Source organism: Talpa occidentalis, unplaced genomic scaffold (assembly GCF_014898055.3).
Source record: "Talpa occidentalis isolate TD23 unplaced genomic scaffold, MPIMG_talOcc4v2.1 talOcc4.8, whole genome shotgun sequence".
NCBI classification, from domain to species: domain Eukaryota; kingdom Metazoa; phylum Chordata; class Mammalia; order Eulipotyphla; family Talpidae; genus Talpa; species Talpa occidentalis.
Genome location: NW_023605194.1, coordinates 68,572,054 through 68,599,145, shown reverse-complemented (window position 1 = coordinate 68,599,145; position 27,092 = coordinate 68,572,054). Strand labels below are relative to the sequence as shown.

Below are 27,092 nucleotides of genomic sequence, written 5' to 3'. Positions count from 1 at the left end.
TATACAACAACCGCGGTACAGGCTAGATGTGCGGGAGGGTGAGAGGATTCACCGGAGACAGAGTGGGGAACAGAACAGGCAGACTGAAGAAATACACTGCTGAGGGGAGCAGCGGGAGAGACAGGAGAGGTCTGCTTCACCATGTGGGATTCTCACTGGCCGGCCGGCATTGAACCTGCACTGCAGAGGCTGCGGACAGCTTCACGGTGCTGCGCTTAACCACCCGCGCCACCACGGAGGCCCACCATTTGCATTTTTGGTATAAGATTTTCTGTTTCTATTCTTTGCCCCTTTTTAGAATTGGTTTGCCTTTTTGTTAGTGAAATCATAGGCGTGGTTTGTTAGATTATTGATTTTTTTTTAAAAAGATTTATTTTATTTATATAAGTGCTGGGGTACAGGCCAGATGTGCAGGAGGGTGAGAGGATTCACCAGAGACAGAGCGGGTAACAACAGAACAGGCAGACTGACGAAATACATTGCCGAGGGGAGCAGTAGGCGAGACAGGAGAGGTCCGCCACGTCATGTGGGATTCTTGCCGGCTGGCCGGGATCAAACCCGTGCTGCAGAGGCTGCCAACAGCTTCACAGTGCGGCGCTCAACCGCCTGCACCACCAGGGAGGCCCTGATATATCTTTTTTAAAAAGATTTATTTATTTATGCAAGGGCTGAGGTGCAGGCCCAGAAGTGCAGGGGGTGCTGAGAGGATTCACCAGATACAGAGTGGGAAGCAGAACAGGCAGATGCACTGAAACACACTGCTGAGGGGAGCAGCGCCTAGACAGGAGATACTGCTGTGCCAAGTGGGTCAGCTCCCTAGCTGGGGATCGAACTTGTGCTGCAGAGGCTGCGAATAGCTTCTCAGCGTTGCCACCCCTTGCCCACCAGGGAGGCCTCTGTGGGCGTATCATTTTTTTTTTTTTTTTTTTGGTAATATATATTTTTGCTTTTATTATTACTCTTGATGTTTTATTTATTTTTTTTAATTTTATCTAAATTTTATTTTTATATTCCCCATACAATTACAACCCCCTTATTTTGACCCCAAGCCCTCCTTTCCCTGCCCCCACCCCCCATAGAGTGTCTCTGGTTCATAGTTGTTTGTTGATTTTGATATTTTCTTTCTTATAGTTATTCTTTTTCCTGGTCCCTTATTTAAGTTTTCTAGGTTCCTGCTATGAGTGAGACCATCCGGTATTTTTCTTTTTCTTTCTGGCTTATTTCGCTGAGCATGATCCCTTCCAGCTCCATCCATGTTGCTGCAAATTGCATGTGTTTATCTTTTTTGAATGCTGAGTAATATTCCAAGGTGTATATGTACCACATCTTCTTGATCCAGTCATCTATTTTTGGGCATTTGGGTCGTTTCCAAAGCTTAGCTATTGTAAATAGTGCTGCTATAAACATAGGGGTGCAGGTGCTCTTTGGAATTGATGTTTCTGTGTTCTTTGGGTAAATACCTAGGAGTGGAATGGCTGGATCATATGGAAGCTCTATGTTTAGTAGGTCCAGAAATCTCCACACAGCTCTCTCCATAGTGGTTGGACCAGTTTGCACTCCCACCAACAGTGCAGAAGAGTTCCTTTTTCTCCACAACCTCGCCAACATTTGTTGTTGCTAGTTTTTTAGAATGTGCCATTCTCACTTGTGTAAGATGGTATCTCATGGTAGTTTTGATTCGCATTTCCCTGATTACAAGTGATGTTGAACATTTTTTCATATGCCTGTTGGCCATTTATATTTCCTCTTCAGAGAAGTTTCTTTTTAGCTCTTCTGCCCAATTTTTGACTGGATTATTTTCTTTGTTTTTGTTGAGTCTCATCAGCTCTTTGTAGATTTTTGTGATCAGTCCTTTTTCATTAGTGTTGTGTGCAAAAATGTTCTCCCAGTTGGTGGGGTTTCTCTTTGTTTTTGTTATTGCCAGCTGTTTATCTTTGCTTTCACTATCACTGCTTTGGGTGATGTGTCTGTAAAGATGTCTTTGATGTGCATATCATGTAGTGTTACGCCTATATTTCCTTCTATGTATTTTATGGTTTCAGGTCTTATGTCTAGTTCTTTAATCCATTTTGAGTTGGTTTTTGTGCGTGGTGTTAGGTAGTAGTCAAGCTTCATTCTTTTGCATGTAGCGACCCAGTTTTCCCAGCACCATTTATTGAACAAACTTTCTTTGCTCCGATGCATATACTTTGCTCCTTTGTCAAAGATTAGTTGACCATAAATCTGTGGGTTATTTCTGGATTTTCTATTTGATTCCATTGGTCTGTGTGTCTGTTCTTGTGCCAATACCATACAGTTTTGATGATTATGGCTTTGTAGTAGAGTTTGAAGTCTGGGAGTCTGATGCTTCCATTCCCTTCTTTTTTTTCAGGAGCGCTTTGGCTGTTTGGGGTTTTTGGTGATTCCATATAAATTTCATCAATCATTGTTATATTTCTTTGAAGAATGACATTGAAATTTTTATTGGACTAGCATTGAATCTGTATATTGCTTTTGATAGGATGGCCATTTTAATAATGTTTATTCTTCCAATCCATGAGCAGGGGATGTCTTTCGATTTCTTTGTGTCTTCTATTTCTTTTAACAGTGTTTTATAGTTTTCTTTGTATAGGTCTTTTACCTCTTTTGTTAGATTTATTCCCAAGTATTTGATTTGTTTTTGTTTCAATAATACAAGGGAATTTTTTTTTATTTCTTCTTCTTCAGATTTATTGTTTGTGTGTAGGAAGGCTACTGACTTTTGCGTGTTGATTTTGTATCCTGCCACTTTACTGAACTGATTGATGAGGAGTTGAATTAGTTTTTCTGTGGAGTTTATGGGATTCTCTATGTATATTATCATATCATCTGCAAATAGTGATAGTTTGACTTCTTCTTTTCCTATTTGGATTCCTTGTATGTCTTTCTCTTGTCTTATTGCTCTGGCTAGGACTTCCAGTATTATATTGAAAAGCAGTGGTGAGAGTGAATATCCTTGTCTTGTTCCAGATCTTAATGGAAATGCTTTCAGCTTTTCACCATTGAGAATGATACTGGCTGTTGGCTTGTCATATATGGCCTTTATGATGTTGAGGTATGTTCCTTGTATCCCAAGAATTTCAGGGGCTTTTATCATGAATGGGTGCTGCCCTTTGTCGAAAGCTTTCTCGGCATCTATTGATATTATCATATGGTTTTTATGTTTCTTTTTGTTGATGTGTTGGATAACGTTGATTGATTTTCAGATGCTGAACCATCCTTGTATTCCTGGAATGAATCCTACTTGGTCGTGATGAATTATCTTATGGATACATTGTTGGATTCTGATAGCTAAAATTTTATTGAGGATTTTTGCCTCAGTGTTCATTAGGGAGATTGGCCTGTAGTTTTCTTTTTTTGTGTTGTCCTTGTTCGGTTTTGGTATTAGTGTAATGTTGGCTTCATAGAACGTGTTTGGTATTATCCCTTCCTTCGCAGTTTTTTGGAAGGGTTTGTGAAGGATAGGCACTAATTCGTCTCTGAATGTTTGGTAGAATTCATTTGTAAATCCATCAGGTCCTGGGCTTTTGTTTTTGGGGAGGTTTTTGATTACCATTTTAATTTCGCTGCTTGTAATTGGTCTGTTTAGGTGTTCTATTTCTTTTTTATATAGCTTTGGGTGATTGTTGAGTTGTAGGAATTTGTCCATCTCCTCTAGATTGTTGAACTTGTTTCCATACAACTGTTCATAGTAGTTTCTGATTATTCTTTTGATTTCCACTGTGTCCGTTGTGATTTCTCCCCTTTCATTTATGATCCTGTTTATTTGTGCTTTCTCCCTTTTTTCCTTTGTGAGCCTGGCTAGCGGTTTGTCTATTTTATTGATTTTTTCGAAGAACGAGCTCTTGGTTTCATTGATCTTTTGGATTGTTTTTTTAGTTTCAATTTCATTTATTTCTGCTTTTGTTTTTATTTATTTCTTTTCTTCTATTGGTTTTGGGTTTTTTCCGTTGTTCTTTTTCTAGATCTTTGAGCTTCGAGATTAGGTTGTTTCTTTGAGTTCTTTCTTGTTTCTTGATGTGAGCCTCTATTGCTATATATTTTCCTCTTATTACTGCTTTTGCTGCATCCCATACATTTAGGAAATTGATGTCCTCCTTGTCATTCAACTCAAAGAATTTTTTAATTTCTTCTTTGATCTCCTCATTACTCCAGTGGTCTTCCAGAAGTGTGGGTTTCAATCTCCATGAGGTAGGAGAGTTCCTTGCCTTCTTTTTATGGTTTATTTCTGGTTTGATGCCTTCATGATCAGAAAAGATGCTTGGTATGATTTCAATCTTGGTGTATCTGTTGATGTTTGTCTTGGGTCCCACTATGTGATTGATCCTGGAGAATGATCCGTGTGTGCTTGAGATAAATGTGTACTCAGATTTTTTTGGGTTTAGTGTTCTATAGATGTCTGTTAAGCCCAAGCGCTCTAGATCCTTATTTAGAGCTTTAGTGTCTTTACTTATTTTTTATCTTGTTGATCTATCCATTGTTGATAGTGGTGTGTTGAAGTCTCCCACTAAGAATGTGTTTTCTCTGATGTCTGTTTTCAGAGATGACAACAGTTGTCTGATATATTTTGGTGCTCCTTCGTTTGGTGAATATATGTTAATGAGTGTTATTTCTTCTTGAAGTATTGTCCCCTTGATCATAATGTAGTGGCTGTTGGGGTCTCCTTTTACCTTTTTTGAGTTTGAAATCTGTTTTATCTGATACAAGTACAGCTGTTCCTACTTTCTTTTTTGGTCCATTTGCATGTAGGATTGTTTTCCATCCTTTAACTTTGAGTCTATTTTTATCTTTTGTAGCTAAACGTGTTTCCTGGAGACAGCAAAAGGTTGGATTTTGTTTCTTAATCCAGCCTGGGACTCTGTGTCTTTTTATTGAAGAGTTTAGTCCATTTACATTTAGAGTTAATATTTGTATGTTAGCATCTGTATTTGCCATTGTGTTTGTCTTTTCTTTGATTTTATTTATTTATTCTTTTAATAACTTTTTTTTGGGGGGGCCTTCTTTCATTGTTATTCGTTCCTCTGAGGTTCTGTCTTTAGGACTCCTTGTAGTGTTTTTTGGAGTGGGGGTTTAGTCGTAATGAAATTCCAGAGTTTCTGTCTGGGAAGGTCCTTATTCTTTCTTCATAGAGGAAGGAGAGCTTTGCGAGATAGAGTATTCTTGGTTGGCATCTGTTTTCTTGGAGTCTGTTGACTATGTCCTTCCACTCTCTCCTTGCCTGTAGTGTTTCTCGGAGAAGTCTGATGTCAGTCTGATTGGTTTTCCTTTGAATGTTATCTGTTTCTTCCCTTTTGTCAGCTTTCATTATTTTTTCACTGTCTTGGATTCTTGGGAGCTTTACTATTATGTGTCTTGCTGTATTTTTCCTTTCGTCATGGAAGTTTGGTGTTCTTCTTGCTTCTTATATATCAATTTTCAGCTCCTTCTTCACATTTGGAAAGTTCTCTTCAATTATTTCCTTGAATATTTTCTCTGTTCCTACATCTCTCTCCTCTCCTTCTGGGATTCCTATAACTCTTATATTTCCTTTCCTCATGGAGTCAGATAGTTCCCGAAGTCTTTCTTTGGTCTTTTTTCTTCGTACTTCTCTTTCCTTTTCTGTTTTGGTTTTTTTTATTTCTGTGTCTTCAAGAGTACTTATTCGTTCTTCCATTTCATCTATTCTGCTTTCATTGCTTTTTCCAGAGTTCTTTAGTGCCTCCATTAATTCTTTGATCTCCTGCATTTTTTTTTTTACTTCCCTCTGTAGGTACTCAATTTCATTCTTCTGAGCATTGTTTTCTTTAATGACTTCCATCAGTTTTTTCATCATGGCAATTTTAAGTTCTTTTTCTGGAAGGCTCAGAAGTTCTTCCAAGTCACTGTAGTTGTAAGCTGGTGGGTGGTTTTTTTTTTTTGTGCTGTGTCTTTTTTCTGAGGCGTTGCTACTTTGCGTGTAGTTTTTCTTTTCCCTGCTGTCTGTCTTCTAATTTGCCTTATGTGTTGGGACACTGTGCCACTGGTACTGGCTGACATCTTTTTGGTGTGTTCTTTCGGGAGTTTCAAAAACTAGTATTCCAAACTAGTCAAAAACTGTTATGCCAGAAGTCTAGTGAGGCAGTGGTACTTTGAGTATGTTAATGGTCATTGTCACAGAATCTCTTCTTCTTCTGTGTTTAGTTACAAATGTGCGTCTTGAAGTCCCAAGGACTTCCCTGGAGGTGGGGCATCTGGATTGCACTCTGGGTTCCAAATCTCTGGATCCTCCTCTGGGCTTTGACTTCCTGCCAGGTGGGACCGGGCTTGTGGGGGCCTTCAGCTCACCTCTGTGCAGGGGACCTTCTCCCTCTGCTCCACAGGGAGCCTTCTGCCAGATTCAAGCAGTCTTTATTGAAGAATTGTCCCTGTTCTAAAATGGCGCTTTGGAAACAGGCACACTCTTCCGCGCGCCCGGTCTGCCCTGGCAGTGGCTGCCCGCTCCCCCCCGGGTTTGGATTGCTGGCCTGAAGGGGCCTGGCGTGGGCAAACTTCCAAGCTCACCTCTGGCTCCTCCGGGAGCCGTCTGCCGGTTTTAAGCAGTCTTTGTTGAAGAATGGTCCCTATTCTAAAATGGCGATTCGGTGCGCTCAGTCTGCCCCGGCCGTGGGTGCCCGCTCCCACTCTGGGCTTGGACTGCTGGTCAGAAGGGGCCTGGCTTGGGCGAACTTTCCAGCTCACCTCTGACTCCTCTGGGAGCCTTCTGTAGGTTTCAAGCAGTCTTTACTAAAGAAAGGTCCCTATTCTATGGGGTGTTGGTGGTTTTTTTCTGGTCGCTAGGTGGCGCCAGAGATCTCTCCTAGTGTCCTTGGGGAGCTTTTTTTTTTTTTTTTACCGGGTGGGACAGGGGAACAAAGTGGGAGTGGTGGGGAAAGCCTCAACGGCTTTGGGGTGCTGTGTCTGCCTTGTGCCCCACTGTCGTGGGGATCCCTCGCCCTGAATTTCATGCCCCGGGTCTCAGATCCAAAGCCCTCAGGTCCAGGACGTGGTCTGTAGCCCAGTTCAGTGTCTGCAGAAATGGTGCCTTTTGCACCCTGTTCCTGTGTCCAGGCGCCTGGTTTCTGATTACTCAGTGAGGGACGTTCACCTCAGTGAGGGCCCCCGCACGTCTCCCCGCAAGCCTAGGTCACAGGCGCGGGGACCTGGGCAGCTGCGCTCTGCGTTTCCTTTTCTTTCTTTTCTTTTTTTTTTTTTTAATAAATTTTATTTTTATATTCCCCATACAATTGCAACCTCCTTATTTTGACTCCAACCCCTCCCCTCCCCATCCCCCCAACCCCCATAGAATGTCTCTGGTTCATAGTTGTTTGTTGATTTTGATTTTCACTTTCTTATAGTTATTCATTTTCCTGGTCCCTTATTTAAGTTTTCTAGATTCTTGCTATGAGAGCTTCCATATGATCCAGCCATTCCACTCCTAGGTATTTACCCAAAGGACACAGAAACATCAATTCCAAAGAGCACCTGCATCCCTATGTTTATAGCAGCACTGTTTACAATAGCTAAGCTTTGGAAACAGCCCAAATGCCCAAAAATAGATGACTGGATCAAGAAGATGTGGTCCATATACACCATGGAATATTACTCAGCATTCAAAAAAGATAAACACATGCAATTTGCAGCAACATGGATGGTGCTGGAAGGGATCACGCGTATCCTTTTCAAGTGTGCTGCTTTTCTGCACAAGCTTCCGGCTGGCCTGGGGCTGTTTGTAGTCTGCGGGAGCCTTTTTTTTTTCTCTAATGGTGCCTAGAGCCGTTAGCTCACCTCAGCGGCAAATCCTGCAGGGTTCTCCACTGCTCCAGTTCACGGGGTGTGGTGGCTGAAATAGTTCCTTTCCACTCACAGTCCCGCTTGATGTGTAGTTTGCTCTTGTTGGTTGTTTTAGTTTTTTTGTTTTTTCCTCCTTTCTGTTGGTCGGAGAGTGCCCACTTTGTGGGTGGGAGAGGGTAGCAGGGTTCTGAGCTTTACTCCCTTCTAGTCCTCTCTAATGGCAACTTTCTTCTTCGGGTAGTTTGCTGGAGTCGCCCGTTTATCTTCCGTGTCCCAGTTCTCACTGGGACCTGCCACTTTTCCTCTCTATTAACTTTTTTTTAATGGGAGATCTTACTCGCAGCGTTTCCTCACGGCCATGTTGATCCGCCCCCTCTGTGGGCGTATCATTTTTATTCTGTTTTATGTATTGCAGGTTTGTCCTCTCAGTTTGTTTCTGATTTCAGTTTATTATTAATGTTACTGTTGGTTGCTTATTACTGTTTAGTTGTTCTACTTTTTGTGGTTGGACTTTTTATCCTTCACGGTTTCCTCCCCAGCCCCCTTATCTATGATTTGTTGCCAGGTTTTGTCATGGGCTGCTATGACGGTATTTTAAGTCAAGTCCGGTGCTGTGACTAACTGGGATTTCCGCTGTGTCTCAGCCAGAAGACACCGCCCCATGACCTTGTCTTACCTAAGAAGTGCTTTGTGAAGAGTGAAGAACATACAATAAAGCTTTGTCTTCTGGTTGTAGGTCACAGCAATAAAACACCAGCTCGAAAAAAGCTTGGAGGAGTTCAAGCACAAGTTCTGCAGAACCGAACAGGCTTTGCAGGCGAGTCAGACCCGGGAAGATGCACTGAAGAGGAGCATGGAGGTGAGTGGGGGTGGTGGTGGGGCTCTGGGCTGCTGCGTAGGGGTGGGGTGGGGTGAGGGGAGCCTGTACTGGGTGTGCATGCAAGTGCACACATGTTAGCTCTCAGCTCAGATCTCGGATCTCAGCAGTTATGGTGAAGGCATGCACTTGCCGGAAGTGTCACACTGCATGTAGTCAGTACACAGACATGTATGTTTTTTTCTGCTTTCAATTCTGATAGAATTACTAATATCCTTGATCAATTGAAGTGTCAATTAATGGAAATTGTGTCTTGGATTAAGAAGTACACTGCCTTTCCTCCCCCCACCTTCCCCAAGGTTGTTTTGAACCACCTGGGAAGAAGTGAAGGATGGGAGAAAGGAGAAAGGAGGAGAACTTTTGAATGGAAAGAAACAAAATTGCTGATGGTAGAATTAAATCCATTTCCTAGGAGTTGTGAGTCATCAGATAGAAAAGTCTAGTGGAAGTCATAGATTTAAGTAAGCAAAAACCCAGGACAGGCAAAGTGCACGCAGATTTAAGATTCTGATAAAAACATCCAGTCATTAGAAATGATGCTACTCTGACTTTGGAAGGCAGGCCTAAGCTTCGTGTTTATTACATGGAATAGTGTCTGTTATACAGATTGAGGGGCCCCAGGGGCTTCTCAGTGCACTTTATCCGTTCTTTAATTTGACTCCTCGGAATTGATTCAGTGGTCTGGAGTTTATCTTTTTTTCTTTTTAAAGATTTTTTTATTTATTTATACAAGAACTGGGGTACAGGTCAGAGGCGTGGGAGGGTGAGAGGATTCACCAGAGACAGTGAGGAACAGAACAGGCAGACTGATGAAATACACTGCTGAGGGGAGCAGTGGGCAAGACAGGAGAGGTCTGCTGCACCATGTGGGATTCTCGCCGGCTGGCTGGAATAGAACCCAGGCTGCAGACAGCTTCACAGCGCTGCACTCAACCCCCAGCACTGTGTTCAACCCGCTGTGCCACCGGGGAGGCTCTGGAGTTTATCTTAAAGGGCTTAATTAAGAACCACTTAAGGACAGGTCATAGAACAGTGAAGAAGGCCAGCCGGACAGAGGTCTCTTCATCACACGGCTCGGGGGAAAGGACGTTTTCCTACTTTTTCCTTGAATACTTTGCAGTCGCTGCTCAGATTCTGAAAATTCTTTTCTTTTTTCTAAATTCTGTGTGAAAAGCCGGCATCTGTCCAGAGTCAGCGTGTGTCCCAGTGGTGGGCTCGTCTCACCGAGCATCTGTCGTAGCTGAGGCGGCTGGCTGAAGTGGCTCCAGGGGCCTGTTCTGCCGGGGACAGGAGGCCCAGCCCCGCCCCAGAGTTCCCATTGGCGTGATGGCTTCATCAGTGAGCAGTTTCAAATGGAAATGTTTGTTTCGGCAAAACAAATGTTTGCCTTTTGGCCAGTGGGGACCCACCAGCAGATGCTTCTGCGCACATTTGCACTGGCGCTGGGCTCTGCCCTGTGCGAGTGGCCCTCCAGCAGCCGCCCCTCCCTCCCTGGCTGCCGGCTGGACTCACTTTGGTGGAGCAGGAGCCTGGCTTCCAGGTCCAGACACTTCACGGGGGCTCGCTTGGCCTGGGATGCCATGGCCTGGGCCTGCGGGTGTCCCCTGTGACCTGATGGACTGTGGGGCCACCTCCACGCCAGCAGCCTGTCCCGTCGCATGTCATGCTCCCTGGTTTAGGGGTCCAGGGAGATGGTCTTGGGGACGAGCCTTGCACAGAGCCAGGAGTGCCTTTCATTTTTGTCTTAGTTTATATTTGTGCGGGTGGCGGCTTTTGAGGATGATCTCAAGAGGGCAGAGGGTTGAGTTCAGAATTACGCAGTCAGATGCTGCGTGACTTAAGGGAAACTGTCAGCAGCATCTGGACTCGTACTGCTGCCCGCCACCTTCCTGCTATGTGGCTTCCCCAGACTCCCCCTTGCAGTGTCACTTTGTGCAGAGGTTTCAACGGCTGGCGGAGCTGGTGTGCTGGCTACCCCCACGCCTGCGTGGGCTGCTGGGCTCCCTTCCTGTTGCTCTGGGCCCCCCCACAGCGATGGCCTCTTGTTTCTCCCGTCTGTCATCACCCGTGGGCGCGTGGTCACCCAGAGGACAGTGCTTTGGAGATTTTTTGCATTTAAAGTCCTGCCTGCTCTGTCTCCTTGGCTGTCTGCCTGTGTGTGATTATTAGGGAGCACAACGCAGTCATGTGCAGGCCCCTAGGTTTTGGATATGAAACAAGGAGAATTGTCCCGATAAGGCTCCTTGTCTGCGTTGGGTACATGAAAGTGCTGCTCGTAGTGAGAGCTGCTCAGTGCTGGGATTGCAGCTCACAGGCCATCCAGGGAAAAGTGGCCATTCAGCCAGAGTGGATGGAGTCCGGTCAGCGGCCCCTCCTCTCCCGTGACAGCCAGGGCCACCGGGGCTGCTGGCCGACATCTGACTGTGCCTCCAGGACCCTTGTGTGGCGGGGCGTGGGTATGTGCTTCGCCGGCCTCGTGTCCACCCCTTGTTTCATGATAGAGGCTTTGCTCGCAGGGGGTGGATCCAGTCCCACTCATGGGTGGGCGGGGGGACTGGCAGGGCTGCCACCACTGAGATTTGTTTTGTCCTGCCCCTAAACCCTAGCTGATCCGGGTGAACTCACTTGCTGAGGTCTGAAGCTGGCTTGTGGTGATAGCGAGTTTTGTTGTGTTTTTCCAGACTAGTGCCCAATTTTGCAAATCGTGTGTGCTTGCAAGAGATGCCTGGGAGAATATATCCTTGTATGCTTAACTCATTGTTGATAATGAGCTGCCCAATCAAGTCTTAAGTGGCCGTAGCCTCTCGGAAAACTAATTGCTGTTGGATGGCAGCTGACAGATCCCTTTTCAGATGTTCATTTTGAAAATTCTGGCCTTTTAAAATTTTTGGGCTGGTTGCAGCCATAGCGTGATAAGCCTGCTGGGCCCCAGGATTAGCCGAACATCTATTTGCAGAGCAAATGCCAGTGTGGACAGACATGCTGCTCTTTCCATTGAGTTTGCTTTTCATTTAAATGTCTCCAGTTAGGGACAGACGGACAGAGACCAACAGAGGCAGAAACATTTCTATCCCTCCCTCCACCCCCCACCATCTACTGATGGACCAGCTTTGCCCCATGTCTTCTGGCTTTCTCGTCACGCTTCCAGATGGAGGTGCAGTGCCATTTGATAGATTTGTTATTTTTAGGGTATGAAGAGATTTTCATAAAGTTGCAAAATAAAAATGTTAAGTCGTCCCCGGTGATTAAATTCTAGTTGTTCTTTTATGTTGAACCCATTCGGCTGCTCTTAGTGTTGAGCATGTATCTGGCAGCTGGCAAATTTGGGAAAGAAATACTACTAATAATGCTCCATTACCCTTGTTGAAGTGCTTAAGGTGCTTTCCCTTTCACATCTGTGATCTCATTTGAGTGGTGATTATTCTGAGCCCGAAGAGTGAACAGGCGGTGACAGCTTCTGTGGTTTAATGACGCCAGCGACGTCGGCTGGACGCTGGCCTCTCGCTCCTGAGGTTGCTTGGAGCTGCCCTCGAGCGCTGATTGATCTCTTTATTTTAAAAGAGCATCGGTCTAGTTTGTCTGCTTGGTGGGTAGGGTTAGTACAAAGGGGCAGAGGCACCTTGCTGCCACGGGTTTTGTCTTATTTTTATAAAGAAATGAACATGGATACATACAGACAGACGCCGCCAGCGAGTTTTCAGGTACTTTCTCCCAGCCAGCTTCTCGCTTTTCTTGAATTTGGCTTTGCTACATCAGTGCCCATCTGCTGGTAGTAACCAGACTGGTAATTGCAGGCAGCCGTCCAGCCCAGTGCTGCCAGGCCATCTGTTTCCTCCTGGTACGGTTGGGCTTTGGAGGATGGGTCTTAATTGTTTCTTTAAGATTCGAAATTTCCCCGTTTCTCAGAGGGCTGTGTTAGGAGAATGGCTTAAAAAAAAATATTAAACCTTATTGATTTATTTTTTTGCTCCTAGGCATGTGAGGCTGTGGGAGGTAAGGATGTGTCCAGTCTGTCAGTTTTTGATGGGCAGTGCCAATCCTCATTTCCGGGGGTGGCGCGCAGAGTGTGGGCTGAGCTACTGGTCAGCTCTGAAATTGCTGAAGGCTGCAACACAGGCTGAGGAATACGAATAGGGGACTTACAACAACATGTACATGGCTTGTGACCAGAGCGTTTTTATTGCATATATAAATATTGCTTGGTTTCTAAGATTTAGAAAACTCAACCAGTCTCTAGATAGTGGGGTGCCCTGTGCTTCTCCACTGCAGGTTAATGCATGGACACCTCATTTGATCAGGTGCCCTGAGAACCTGTTCTTGCTGGGGAAGCCCAGCTTCCCCATCTGGAATTCATTCGTCCTCTGACTTCCCACAGGTTGCTTCTCCCCTCAGCAGTTAGCGAGTCCTGGGGCACTAAGTGCCTGGGACGAGGCCCGCCTGCTGGGCACCGGCCCTTTGGGCAGACGCCCTCTCAGCTGTACTTGCATATTTCACACGCCGGTTCTAGCATCTTGTACATTGTAGATCCTTTTTTTTTTTTTTTTTTTTTTTTAAATATTTATTTTTATCCAAGAGCTGGGGTACAGGGCAGAGGCCTGGGAGTGTGAGAGGATTCACCAGAGACAGAGTGGGGAACAGAACAGGCATATGACTGAAATACACTGCTGAGGGGAGCAGCAGGGAGACAGGAGAGGTCTGCCACGCCATGTGGGAATCTCCTTGGCAGGCCAGGAATCGAACGTGTGCTGCAGGGTCTGAGGACAGCTTAGCGCTGTGCTCAACCCGCTGTGCCACCAGGGAGGCCCGACATTGTTGATCTTGATAGACATTGATCGGAGGTAATTTTATTCATGAATACCCCTTCCCCTCCCCCCAACTAGTGAGCCTTTCAGATGCTGTAACAGTGAGAAATATGACTTTTTTGGCTCATCAACACATCACATTTTTGCGAAGATTGATTTGTGCCTTCAGGAGTGATGGGACCTTGGAGGGGGTGTCTGGGGCCTTGTGAGTAGGCCGCTCCTCAGGACTAGCTCTTTCCCATGTGTGGAGGCAGCAGGCAGCTCAGGGAACAGCTGTTGCAGGACCGAGGCAGGTGATGCTCAGGTGGTGGTTTCGTGCCTTGGTTCCGATTCCCCTTCAGGAAACACGGATGGCAGTCGCATAGTCTGCTCCATCCGGGCTGGGGCAGAGGGAAGTGTGTTCAGCTGGACGTGGTTCTCCGGTCCGTTGGGGTGGGAGTCCCCTGGCCGAGTGTTGGTTGTAACCGGCTGTCTGTGCTCTAGGAGCTGAAGAAGGAGAGTGGCCTGGTGCGGGGCCAGTTGGAGCAGCGGACCCGGGAGGTGGGCAGCCTGGCGGAAGAGCTGCGGGCGGCCCAGGAGGCCCTGAGCCAGAGCCAGCGTTTGGCCAAAGAAACGAGAGGTGAGTAGACGTGGCTCTCTCAGGTGTGCCGCGGGAGGGGCAGGGTAGGGCACTGAGGCACCTTGCGGGCCGCAGGTACACAGCTAGTTCTCTCCTGTGCTCTGTGTCCCCGGGCGCGTGGGCATGTTTGTTGGGAGCTCCACCCCCGCCTCTCAGTGCTTTGCAGTCCCACCTCCTGTTGTCCCACAGAAGGGAAGGGCCCCTGCTTGTATTCCCAGAGCGTGCAACATCCTGGTGCATGCAACATCCCGGTGCCTCCTCTCCCGCCCTGATAGGGGTCCATGATCCTGGAACCGTCCCCACTGCTGTGGCCATGTTGTCCATGGTAGCCTTGACCCAGGTTTGGTTTCCTGCCTTCTCCAGAGCTGCATGCCCTGTGGCCTTCACAGTCCTCATGGTGCACGTGCATCTCCTGCCTTCCACGCCACTGGGCATTTGCAGGTCCAGCCTGTCTCCCACCTGCTGGCTCTCTGTGACGATTTCCTTTTCTAAATTCCAGTCTCCCCAGAGGGCTTTTAGGCCCCCACGGCAGGCATGTCAGGCTGCCGCCCTCTCCTCTTGAAAGAAATCCGGGGCAGGAGGAATGCACTTGCCAGCGTGCCCAGAAGGCTGGCCCAGGTCCTCCCGGACGGTGGCTGGCAGCCCTCTCCGCCCCGTCTTCCCCGCCTGCAGTCTATGTGGGTCGACAGAGCTTAGCTGGTAAAACATGGTTGGTGAGGTCTGCAGGTGCAACCCCTGCTCCCGCCATGGCTGTTGAGCTTCTGGACTGTTCTTCTCCTTCACCCACATGCGGTGGGCCTTTCCAGCACTGGGTATTCTCAGCAAAGTGGCACCGACGGGGCAGAGGCGAATTACCTGGCAGAAGCCATGGGGGAGGTGGGGTTGGGAGAGGTGCCCAGATGGCCTCACACTCCCAGACAACGCTCATGGGGGGCTGCCTCGAGGCCACATCCCTTGCTGGCCCCCAAAGGCCTGAGAACTGCTGCCCTGAACGCCCATTCCTGCTGCTGGCCTGGGCAGGGCAGTCATCTCCTGGGAATCAGTCTTCCTCCTGGGGCAGTGGGATTTTCCATTTCATTTCTGCCTTGTTTCAGTTTTCTCTTTGCATGGGGGAAAAAATACACACAGAGAAGAAAAGTTTTACATGCTTAGGAAAATAATCCTTTGGCATTTTTTATGACACTGTTAAGCTGCTTTAGAAGAAGCGACCCATCCCACATGAGCAGTTTTCTCGTGTCTTGATACGGATATGGGTGACTCCCAGGCGCGTGCTCCCTTCCAGGCAGCACCACACAGTCACGCTGGTCCTTGCAGGGCTTAGGAAGCTATGAGTTTGGGCTCTTTTTTTTGAGAGTTTAGAATTTGTGTAGAAAAAAAAATTAGTGAATGCTTAACAACTTAAAAGGAACTTTTTAAAAATTTACAGCTAAGAATATGTCTCAGGAAGCCATGCTAAGAGATCTTCAAGAAAAGATAAGTCAGCAAGAGAATTCCTTGACGCTGGAGAAGCTGAAGCTCACCGTGGCTGATCTGGAGAAGCAGCGGGATTGCTCCCAGGACCTTCTCAAGAAGAGGGAGCATCACATCGAACAGCTGAATGAGAAGTTAAGTAGGACTGAGCATGAGTCCCAGACTATCCTGAGCATGCTGGAGTTAAAACACAAAGAGTGCGAGCAACTGAGACAGGAGAAGACTCAATTTTCTTGCTGGAAAAGTGAAAATGAACAGCGTCTACATCAGATGGAGTCAGAACGGGAAAGCCTGCAGGGCCAGATCAGCCACTTGGAGACTTGCCTGAAGACACAGCAAGCAAAGAGCGAGGAGTGCAGTGAGCGCCTTGCCGCACTGGAGCTGGAGAGAGGGCAGCTGGGTGCCGAGGTCGGGCTACTCCAGACGGCACTGGACAGCAAGGCAGCTGAGATGGGTGTGCAGCAGCAAGCCTGTGCGGCGCTCCAGCAGCAGGCCGAGTCCTCAGATCAGAAACACCGCAAGGAAATGGAGAATATGTGCTGGAAGGTGGCTCAGCTGACAGGGCAGGTGGAAGACCTAGAGCACCAGCTTCAGGTGCTGTCAGCTGAGATCGTGGACAGAGACCAGCGCTACAGCAACCTGAGTGCCGAGTGTGAGAGCCTCCGGGGCCGGGTACACTCCAGGGACTCCCCACGGGACGCAAATGCAGCCTGTGACAGAAGTCTTCTGGCTTTCGAACAGCAAGCTGCCAGGGATAATTCCTTTGCAAACATCATTGGAGAACAGGAAAGCCTGCCTTCTGAGAGGAGTGGTGCAGCCCAAAGCCCCCCAAATTCAGCCATCTTGCAAAATAAAGTCATTGCACTGGAAGGTTCTCTTGAGTCCCAGAAGCAGATGAACTCAGATCTGCAAAAGCAGTGTGAAGAGCTGGTGCAAATGAGAGAAAAAATAGAAGAAAATCTCATAAAGGCGGAGCAGATGCATCAGGATTTTGTGGCCGAGACAAGTCAGCGCATCAGTAAGCTGCAAGAAGATGCTTCTGCCCATAAGAATGTCATGGCTGAGACTTTGGGCACCCTCAAGGACAAGGAAAAAGAGATGCAACTGCTGACCGAGCAATTCAAGGCTCAGAAAGCAGAGACTCAAGAAATTAGAGGGAGGAACCATTTACTGGAAGACTCTCTCAAGGAGCTGCAAGTTCTGTCAGAAACTCTGAGCTTGGAGAAAAAGGAAATGAACTCAGTCATTTCTCTCCATAAAAAGGAAATCCACGAGCTGACCCAGGAGAATGGGAGGCTTAAGGAAGTGAACGTGAGCTTAAGTCAGGAGAAGATGGACTTACTCCGGAAAAGTGAGAGTTTTTCACTCTGCATAGATGAAAAGGAGAAGAGAATTTCAGAGTTATCCAGCCAGTACAAGCAAGAAAGGCTGACTTTATTACAAAGATGCGAGGAAACAGGAAGTGCCTTTGAGGAGCTCAGCGAAAAATACAAAGCAGGACAAGAAAAGAGCTCCCAGCTAGAACGCTTGCTCAGTGAATGCACCAGTGTCTGTGAAAATAGAAAGATGGAGTTGGAGCAGCTCAAGGAAACGTTTGCAAGGGAGCACCAGGCATGTGTGGCAAAACTAGCGCTAGCAGAAGAGAGAAACCAGTGCTTGGAGCTGGAGCTGGAGGCCGTGCGGCCTGGGGTGGCCAACTTCCTGAGCCATTCCCAGAGCGAGGCTGATGCCTTCAAGCAGGAAATCCTGACGTTAAAGGAAGAGCAGAGTGAGATGCAAAAGGAAGTCCGGGCCTTATCTCGAGAAAAAGTGCACTTGCGGGAGTTAGCGCAGATACAGCGTGAGTACCATACCCTGGAGCCGTGCCCCCCCATGACCAGTGAGTGTGGTGACGCTCTCCTGCAGGCAGACCTGGGAGTGAAAGGCTCTTCTCGAGACAGTTACGGTGCCCAGCTGAGGCAGTTAGAAGCTCAGATAAGGAATCTGGAGTTGAGGCTTCAGGAGAGTGAGCTGGAGAAGGAGCGCCTGAGGCAGGAGACACAGGCCTGGGCAGGATCGGAGGCCAGGGCTTTGGCACAGGATGCTCAGCCACCAGAAGCCAGTGGCCTTCCAGACTGTGACATGAACACAGGAGGAACATGCACCTCGGCTCATGGCGAGTGGCTGGCAGGTAGGGACTGCAGCACGCACCTGCACGACGCCCTGCAGGCGGCCCTGAGCAAGCTGGCAGAGCTGGAGACGGTGTGCGGCTCCCTGCGGGTGGAGAAGCTGCAACTCCTGTCCGAGCTTGATGTGTCCAGGTCAGAATGTGTGGCAGCAACAAGTAAGATGGCAGCAGAGGTAGAGAAGCTGGTCAGCGAAGTGAGGACACTAAACCATGAAAGTAGCCTCCTCCACGGTGAACTGGTGACAGAACTGCGAGAAGCCACGTTTGGGGCCAAGCAGGAATCTGCGTCCCTGGGTCCTCTGGATGACAGCAGTTTTGGCGAATGCTTGACGTCATCAAGCCAGGCAGTGCAAGCGCACTTCGCTGAGCTGCAGGCACGGTTCTCCTCACTGCAGAGCGAACACAGGGCTTTGCACGATCAGCACTGCCAGGTGAGCTCCAAGATGGCAGCACTCCAGGCCTACGTGGACGAGTTGAAGGCAGAAAATTCGGCCTTGTGCGTGGACCTGAGAGACGCCCAGGGCGACTTGGTGAAGGAGGTGACGCCCAGGCCCGGGGAGGGGCTCCTTCTGTCGTCGTCTTTTTCCAGTGTGTGTGACAGCCCTCGTCCGGTAGGCGTGGAAGGATTTTTTTACAAAGATCTTGTAGAACTGACAGAAGAAACATCCCTTTTGAGCCACTCAGATGGGGACGCCTTGAGCAGCAGCCTGGGGGAGGAGGCTCTGGCCCCGGGGGACCCCCCACTTCACCCAGGGGGCCGTGTGGAGGAGCTGGAGACCCTCTGTCAGGCGCACCTGCATTCCCTCAGGCAGCTGGAAGAGAAAATGGAGAGTCAAGGCCTGCTGAGAAACAAGGAAATCCAGGAGCTCCAGCATTTGTTGGGCTCCGAGAGGAATGCGCTGGAGGGGCTCCGGAGGGAGTACCTGTCAGAGAAGGAGCAGTGGCAGCAGCAGCTGGCCAGCGTGATGGCGGAGATGGAGTCCAAGCTGGCGGCAGAGAAGAAGCAGACGGAGCACCTGTCCCTGGAGCTCGAGGCGGCACGCCTGCAGCTGCAAGGCCTGGACCTGAGCTCACGGTCGCTGCTTGGCACCGACCTAGTGGACGTAAGTACTTGGGCTCATGCTTTTTCCCCGTCATGGTGGGCCAGAATCAAAACTTGCAGCTCATCTAAGGTGTTGGTTGGTTTCAGGGATGTAAAGACAGTATTACAGTGTTGTAAAGAATCGGCACTTTATGGAAACGATAGATTTTATTTGCGGAAAGGATTTCTAAGCGATTCCAGCTACAACCTATCATACGGGGATTGCTGAGGACATGTGCCCAGGTCTCCCGGAGACAGCTGGTACATCACGGAGATGGGCCTTCCCCTGGTGTGTTATTTCATTCTGAAGCAGTAGCTGAGAGCTTATGCATCGTGACATGACCTGGATTTAAACTTTGCTCTTCCCAGACATTTTTTAAATGTCAGAGCTAGTCATGAAAATGTATTTTTTTAAATTATGTGGCGTTTATCATGCTGCTGAAACTTTTCCAATAGTTTGCTGTCATTCAAATCTATGATTTGATGACAATCATTGAAAAACACTTTTCTTTCTTTATTGAATGTGACATTTAGCTTCTGAGTGTGAGCTGAGTGTGCTGTCCCTGGAGTTTCCTCTAGGATTGGGGGTTGGAGGCAGGGGCACCCTGTCTTACAGGTGGGGGGACAGTGAGGTTCACACGTGATTTACCCATGAATGTGGAGCATGAGTGCTGGGTTGTGACTGGTCATGCACCCCCGCGGCTTGCTTTTATTGAAGAACATCATTAATGCCACCGTGGAAGCGGAGTGTTACTGTGAGTCTGGTAGCCTCAGAGGGAGCTCCATACCCAGGCTGCCTAGCATATGCCTGGCAAGAAAGATAGAGGAATTTAAATTGGTCACACTTTAGTGATGACTGGCCTGGAGAGATTTCCCCGAGCGCTCCCTTCCCCACAGAGAGCCCTTGCTGGGTGCTGGGGTGATGGATACTCAGGAGGGAGAGCTGTGTTTATCAGTGGCAAGTTGCCAGTTTTGGTAAAGTAGTAATTAAGCTTGTTTATTCTGATTCTTCTTGAAAAGTAAATACATTCTCATTTCTGTGTTACACCTACAGGAAATACATTCTCATTTCTGTGTTACACCTACAGGCTGCTCGGGGAAGTGAGGGCTGTGAACGCGTGACCACTTCAGAAAGCAGCAGGGGAGCACCCAAGCACGTCACCCACGGCACCTGTGAGGACCAGCAAGACCGTCCAGAGTTGGAGGGAGGAACCCTGCCCGGGGCCCTCAGGCTGCCAGAAGATAGCCCTGGAGGGCGCCCAGCGGAAGGCAGGGCCCCAAGCCCCCCAGCAGGTGGTCCTGAGCCGTCGCCATCCGGCCCCAGCACCCTGGATCTTGTTGACTTTCTGGGGGGTCAGGTGACCACTGAGAATCTCCAAGTGCAGGTCCAGGAGATGTCCAATGAGAATGTGCGTTTACTGCATGCCATAGAGGAACGTGACCAAAGAGTTGAAGGTTTGCTAGGCAAGATGAAAGAGTTAGACTCAAAACTCAAGCAGCAGGAAGCACAGCTAGCTGACAAGATTGCAGCATGCCTGAAACTGGAGCAAATAGTGGAGCAACTTAAGAAAGAAAAATCAGAGTTAAGTGAAAAATTGGAACCCCCTGCTTTCAATAACCAGGAGTCACACCAGGGGGTAGGGGATTGGGAAGGCCTGGGCTGCAGACCCGGGGCGGGCACAGAGCAGCAGTCGCAGGAAGTCTCGGGAGAGAGCGCGGTCCCAGAGAATGCCGGATGGAGGGAGCGATTCCTTGCTGTGGAAAAGGAACTGGAGAGGATGAGCTCCCAGCACGCAGGCCTGGAGCGCCAGGCTCTCTCCCTGGGGGCGGACTTGGAGAGAGTCCAGATGGAGAAGTTGTCGCTGGAAGAGGACAATGCAAACAAGCGGAAAGTCATTGCCTGCCTTGAGCAAGAGCTCTCCGTGGTCACCCGTAAGAGAAACCAGCCTCGCAGAGAGGTTGGTGTTCTGTCGAAGGAGAGTGAAGACCTGGATCTGACTTCTGTGGAGACGGAGGACTCTGCTCCAGGGGCGCCTGGGCCTCACCCCGACATGGCCCAGGGCCCGTCACCGCCCCGCCAGATGCAGTCCTCGGAGGTGGCTGAGCTGTCCAGGGAGAAGGCTCACCTGCAGGAGTGGTTGCGGAGTCCGGACAGGGACGCCCAGGCGCTGTCTACCGGGCAGAGGGAGCTGGAAGGCCGGCTGGAACAGCTGGCCCGAGAGAGGGAGTGGCTGGTGGGGGAGTCTGAGCGCCTGCAGGCGCAGCTGATCCAGTCAGATGATGAGAAGCTGCGCGTCTCCCGGGCCCTGGAGGCTGCACTGCTGGAGAAGGTGGAGGTGGCCGGGAGGCTGAGCTCCACACAGGGGGAGGTGCGGCAGCTGAGGCGTGGCATCGAGGCGCTGCAGGTCCGCATAGAGGCTGACCAGCAGAAGCAGAGCCGCGTCTCAGAGCAGCTACGCGACAGTGAGCGCAGGGCTGATGCCCTGCAGGACCGCGTGGAGCGCCTGGAGCAGGAGCTGCAGGTGGCCGAGGAGAGCCAGGAGCTGGTGATCATGGAGGCCGAGAACGCCAAGGCTGAGGTGGAGACCCTGAAAACACAAGTGGAAGAGATGGCTGGGCACCTGCAGGGTGTGCAGTCAGACCTGGCTGCTCTGCGGTCCGACAGAGAAAATCTGGTGGAGCAGCTGCAAGAAGAGCGAGGCCACGTGTCTGAGTCAGATGCGGCCCTCTCTTCGCTGAAGCGCCTCCTGGAGGAAAAGGAGCAAGAAAGCGCACAAATGGCAGAGGAATCCAGAGCAGCTGCGGATACACTGTGCAAGCAGCTGATGGAGCTGCAGGCAGAGGTGGCGGCCTTGTGTAGTGACCAGGAGACCCCCAGGGCCGGAGGGCAGAACATGTCCTCCCCAGAAGCCCACCCGCTGAGAGCCGGCATCCAGCAGCTGAAAGACCAGCTGCAAGCAGATGCGAAGCGGCAGCTCCAGGTCCTAGGACAGCTGAAGGAGAGTGAGCACCAGGCAGATTGGCTGCGGGGTCAAGTTGCCGACCTGCAAGAAGAGCTCGAGGCAGCTGGCCAGAAGCATGAGCAGGCGGCCCGTGAAGCTGAGACCCTCAGAGCCAAGCTGGAGGAGATGGCTCTTGGCCTCCGTGTGCTAGAGTTAGAGCTTGTCAATAGGAAGGCAGAAAAAGAAGACCTGAGCAAAGAGCTACAGGAGGAGCACAGACGAGTCTCTGAGTTAGAAGCGCTGAATGCTTCATTGGAAAATCTGTTACAAGAAAAAGAGCAAGAAAAAGAGCAAATGAAAGAAGAATCTCAAACAGCAGTGGACATGCTCCAGGCTCAGTTGAAAGAGCAAAAGGAGAAAGTGGCAGCCTCGTGCCATGAGCTGGAGGCGCAGAGGGCCAGAGAGCAGGAGTTGAGCCTCTGCGTGGAAGCGCTCAAACTTGAGAAGACACAGCTGCGGCGAGGCCTGCAGGAGGCTGAGTGTGGTCGCGTGGCTTTGCAGTCCTCTGTGAATGGCCTGCTTGAGGAGGTTGGAGACGGCAAACAAAGACTGGAGAAGAAGGAGGAAGAAATCAGGCTGCTCAACACCCAAATCCAAGACCGCGAGCAGCTGGTCTCTAAACTGTCGCAGGTGGCAGCAGAGCAGCGGCGCTGGCAGGAGCTGGAGCTGCAGCTGGGCACTCGGACGGAGGAGCTGGAGCAGCGGACTCAGGCGCTCCAATCCCACAACGACACTTTACAGGACACCTTAGAAGCGCTGAGGATGTCTCACCAGGACCTGGAGCGAGAGCTGGAATCAGCCAAAGTGGAAAATGTGTCCTTGGTGGAAAAGGTGAGTGGTGGCATCTCTGTGGAAACGTGTCGCCTCAAGGGAGGAACACAGATCTCCGTGTGGGTGGCGTCTTCCTCTGGCAACCTATGCAGTCGTGGCTGCACTCTGCGGGTGCTGGGCATCAGTGACTCTAGGGCTTGGGCTGCTGAGTTGGCCAGCAGTGGTAACCGTGTTTGCTCTGACACACGCTTGCATCTGGACACTTCCGTGGGCTGGGTGGGTCCTCAGCTGATGTGGGAGGGGCCTGGGTCAGCATGCACTGTTCCTGCTCAAATATGCTTCCCACCCTCACCTCAGATCTGCCCAGTCGAGGTCCCTGGTTAGAATCAGAAGGGGCTCCTCTGTTCTGCCTTCAAAAAAAAAATCCTTTGGGGCCTCCCCGGTGGCGCAGCAGCTGAGCGCTGGGTTGCGAAGCTGCCCGCAGCCTCTGTAGCACCGGTTCGATCCCCGGCTGCTCCCCGGCCACCAGAGGGTCCCCACATGGCGTGCAGACCTCTCCTGCAGCCCGCTGCTCCCCTCAGCAGTGTACTTCGGTCCTTCTTCCTGCTCTGCTCCCCACTCTGGCTCTGGTGAATTCTCTCACCCTCCCGCGCTTCCGACTGTACCCAGTGCTTGTATCAAATAATAAATATATAAATAAATTCTTTAAAAAAAAAAAAAATCCTTTGGGGGCAAGAGCTAGTAAAGATGTTGCTATTGTCCCCACCTGAGGTTCCTGGCCCCGGGTGTGTTCTGTCCTGTCAGCTGATGATGGACGGGAAGGTCTGTTATCAGGAGGTTCAACTATCAAAGGAAAATGAATGCTTTGCTCTGTGTTTACTTACTGATCCAGGAAAGCCATTCTTTCAAATTATAAATTTTACTGGACAGATAATAAAAGAAAATGGACTGTCCAGAAAAAGCCATCAATCCTAACTGTATTTTCCAAGAATTTCAACTTTTCATGCAGCTCTCAAGAGGGTAGCTCTGGTGGAGGTGATCAGGCAATCAGAGCAGGCACTCCGGGCAGAGCAAATGCCAACACCAGAGCTTTGGCAGGTTTAGCTAGTCGTGGGCAGGTTTGTCTCTGATTCGATGCCAGGGTAAGATTAGCTGAGCAGAGACTGATAAAAACCTTCCCCTCTGCCTCATCCCCTCTTCTCTGATGTCTAAGTTTAAATCACATTAATACTCCTGTGCTGGATTTTCAGACTTAGTAATATCATATCACTGCTTGTCATTCCTTTCCTCATTGCTGTCTTTTATTAAATCTTTCCTGAGAAGAAAAAGTGAGCTGACCAGTAGGCCTGGAGAATTTCAGTTGAGTGGATTAGTGGAGGGGGATTAGCCGGCTTCCATTTTATTTTTGAAGACTAAAGTGGGTGCCAGGTGTCTGCTGCTGTATCAGGGCGATGGATTGGAATTGACACACCCTAATGGAAGATGGACTTTCAGGTGGACGCCCTGGTGCTGAGGGAGATGGAGCTGCAGAGGGAAGTGCAGGAGCTGGCACAGAGAACGACGGCCTTGAAGGAAGAATTTAGTGGGGAGAAAAGCAGGCTCACGGAAGAATTGAAACTGAAGTCAGAAGAGATAAAGAACAGTGATGTAAGTGGCCTCGGGCAGATTCCCGGTCCCTCACTGCCACCCCCCACCCCCACTGGTGTTCTTATAAGGTCTCCTGCTGCACGGGACCGCCCTACTTACAGATCCCATCAGTCAGACTTGGCGTAGTCTACCCCTGGGCTGTCGTGTGCCCGGAAGGTGACCCCAGTGTCCTGTCTGGAGAACGAGCACAGTCACAGCTGGGTGTGAAGCTGGCACATTCTTGGTGTGCGCCTGGAGGACAGGACTGGTCCCTCTCAGGCTCCGGCCTGAGCCTCCCTTGCTCCTGGACCCCTGGCACAGTGCGAGGTGGCAGCCCTGGGCAGCAGGCTGGCAGGTGGGGAGAGCCCTGCAGGCCAGCTCTGGCTGAAGGCTGGGCCCCTGTGCCCCACCATGCTGATGCAACCTTGTTCTGTGGAACTGAGGCAGCACAGGACACACAGGGGTTGTGAGTATGACCAGAGTCATTGCTAAAGTAGAAGTGAGTTGTGTAATCGCCCGTATAAGGAATGGGGGAGCTTGTGCTTGTCTTTAAAAGAGACATTTAATATAATCGAAATCAGAAAACGCTGGCACTTAATCTCAGCGATTGGATTACAGGATTTCCTGGCAGTGCCCCATGCAAATCTTCCCTGCCAGTGCGCCCGAGTCCTGCCTGCTGGGTGACCTTGCGGCAGCCTCGCTGGCCACGTGTCCTGTGGGGGCAGGACGGGAGGTTGTTGGTAGCTGTGGCTCCTGCCCTAGTAGGGCTGAGAGTTGGCCTTGTCAGATAGGAAATGTGCAAACAAACGGTTAAGTGCATTAAGCAGCGCCCTGCAGTAGGTGGAAGTGGGATGGGGACACCCCTGTTCAGACGGGGTGTGTGGGGGACTCCACCTGCGGTTCACTGGTCATCTGTGAGAAGAACGGGCAGAGGAAAGAGCTTTCCAGGTCTAGAGAGCAGAGTGGAAAACCTAGGGTTGGCAGGTCTTTGTGTTCTTTAGAAGCTGGAGGGAGCCCTTGTGGCCGGTCAGTCGGGACTGCAGTGCAGGTCTTGAGGTACAGCAGCTGCAACACAGGAGCTTGGAGAGGGTTGAAGGTTGGACACCTTCCCTCAGCTACCTCAGAATGTAAGAAGCACCTGAGGAGAATGGAGAGGGCAGGAAATGCAGGTGGAGCAGAGGCACAGGTGGAGCAGAGGTGTTGGTGCGGCCTGGAGGCCCCCAACCCCGTGGGGAGACAGAGGAGACAAGACCAGCAGGAGGACGGGGATGTGGACAGGCCAGCCAGGAGAATGCTGAGCTTTGGCAGCTGATGGAAGAGGGGGCCGTGCCCATCCTGCTCCAGGCTCTGTGAGAGGAGGATGGAGGGTTCCCTTGGCTTTGTCCCCTGGAGCTAAGTCAGAGGAGCTGAGGTGAAACCAGCTGGGTGCGGGTTTAGCTTAGGCATCAGATGGAGAGGGGACGTGTCCATGTGGCCTGTGGAGACAGCCCCCAGGCCAGCTGCCAGTCTGTGCAGGGAAGGATGAGGGGCAGGAGCCTGGGGACACTTATGGGACACGCAGACCCGTGGGTCAGAGATGGGAACGGATCTGGGGCTGCAGCAGGTGGCGGTGCTGGTGGGCTGGGCCTTGCTGCAGTGTTGGTTCTGGAATCAGTAGGCCTGGAAGCCTGGGCAGTGGGCCCAGCGTGGGCTGGGGGAGGGGGACGCAGAGAGCCTGTGTCTCTGGGGGTAGTGGGCAGCCTGGTGGGAGCAGCAGTAGTGCTGAAATTGGGGGGAACTTGAAGTGTGAACTTCACTGTGGGTCCTGAGCCCTTCTGTGCAGATCTGGGCTTGCCCTGAATTACGTTCCCTCCCCACGTGCTCTGCACTTCCTGAAGACATGTCCGGTTTGCACTTATTTATTTTCCTCTGATGTTACCACGTTCCTGTTCAGGGTCAGCTGCAGCAGCTCTTGCAAGAAAATAGTGAATTGAAGAAGTGTTTAGATTCTGAGCACAAGATGCAGCTTGAGAAGGAAGGGAGAGAGAGAGAAGAGGTGGCTGCCCTTGAGCGACGGCTGTGCGAGGCCGAGCAGACGCACCAGGCCCTGCTGGATGCCCGCAAGCAGGTGGGCATGGGGTTGGGCTTTGGGACTGGAGGCCAGGGTCCCCGAGGCATAATTGCACCCTGTCTTCTCAAGGGGCGCCCTCCCATTAAGGCCACGTCTGTCCCACTCTCTGCGGGTCTCAGTCTGCAACTGGGGTTTTAAAAAAATTGGGTTTCCATACTGGGGTAGAATGGGAGAGTCGCAAAGATGAATTGAGGGCCTTGGGACAGTTGTTCTCTATTTTGTCTTCCTTATGATATTTTTGGGTTTCATCTCCCAGTTAAAGTAACATTTTTCTGCCCTAGTCTGAAATGGAAATCCAGGCTTACCGAGAGAAATTGGCTTCTAACGAAGAACGTCTCAGCTCCCAGCAGGTAGAACTGGGCCTCTTGAAGTCCAGCAAGGAGGAGCTCAGCTGCTCCCTGGCAGCCACCACCCAGCTTTTGGAAAAACTGGAGAGAGGCAAGGTATGGCCCTTCTCGCTCCCTCAACCCACGGATGGCGGCCTGTTCGTGGCTTGGGGTCAAGTGCTTTCACTTTAACGTTTGTGATAGTTATTGCGGTCATTGTGAGCCTCATTCTCAATTTTCTCAGTTATTCACAAAAAAGTTAATGAATGGCCTCAGGCTCACAGCTGGAATAAACTGTCGGTTGGTCATGCCACCAGAGAATATTAGAGGCAAATGGGGCATGTGTGGTCTGGGCGGCCCCGAGCTTGGCTGGGGGCGAGGGGGTCATTCCCCGTGTCTGTGCATCTGCTTCCCTGGGCTCCTGGGACTCACCGG

The 27,092-nt window shown here is 50.0% G+C and overlaps 1 protein-coding gene across 2 annotated transcripts in view; it reads left to right on the top strand.

Annotated features, from left to right (window-relative positions):
- CENPF (centromere protein F) overlaps positions 1–27,092 on the top strand; it is a 53,692-nt gene that overhangs the window by 18,180 nt on the left and 8,420 nt on the right. For both annotated transcript variants that reach the window (XM_037497953.2, XM_037497954.2), the window contains exons 10-16: positions 8,543–8,665; positions 13,969–14,104; positions 15,531–18,844; positions 19,911–22,655; positions 24,090–24,242; positions 26,155–26,328; positions 26,613–26,774. In XM_037497953.2, the coding sequence (XP_037353850.1) occupies positions 8,543–8,665; positions 13,969–14,104; positions 15,531–18,844; positions 19,911–22,655; positions 24,090–24,242; positions 26,155–26,328; positions 26,613–26,774 (6,807 nt within the window). The remainder of the gene's footprint in view (positions 1–8,542; positions 8,666–13,968; positions 14,105–15,530; positions 18,845–19,910; positions 22,656–24,089; positions 24,243–26,154; positions 26,329–26,612; positions 26,775–27,092) is intronic.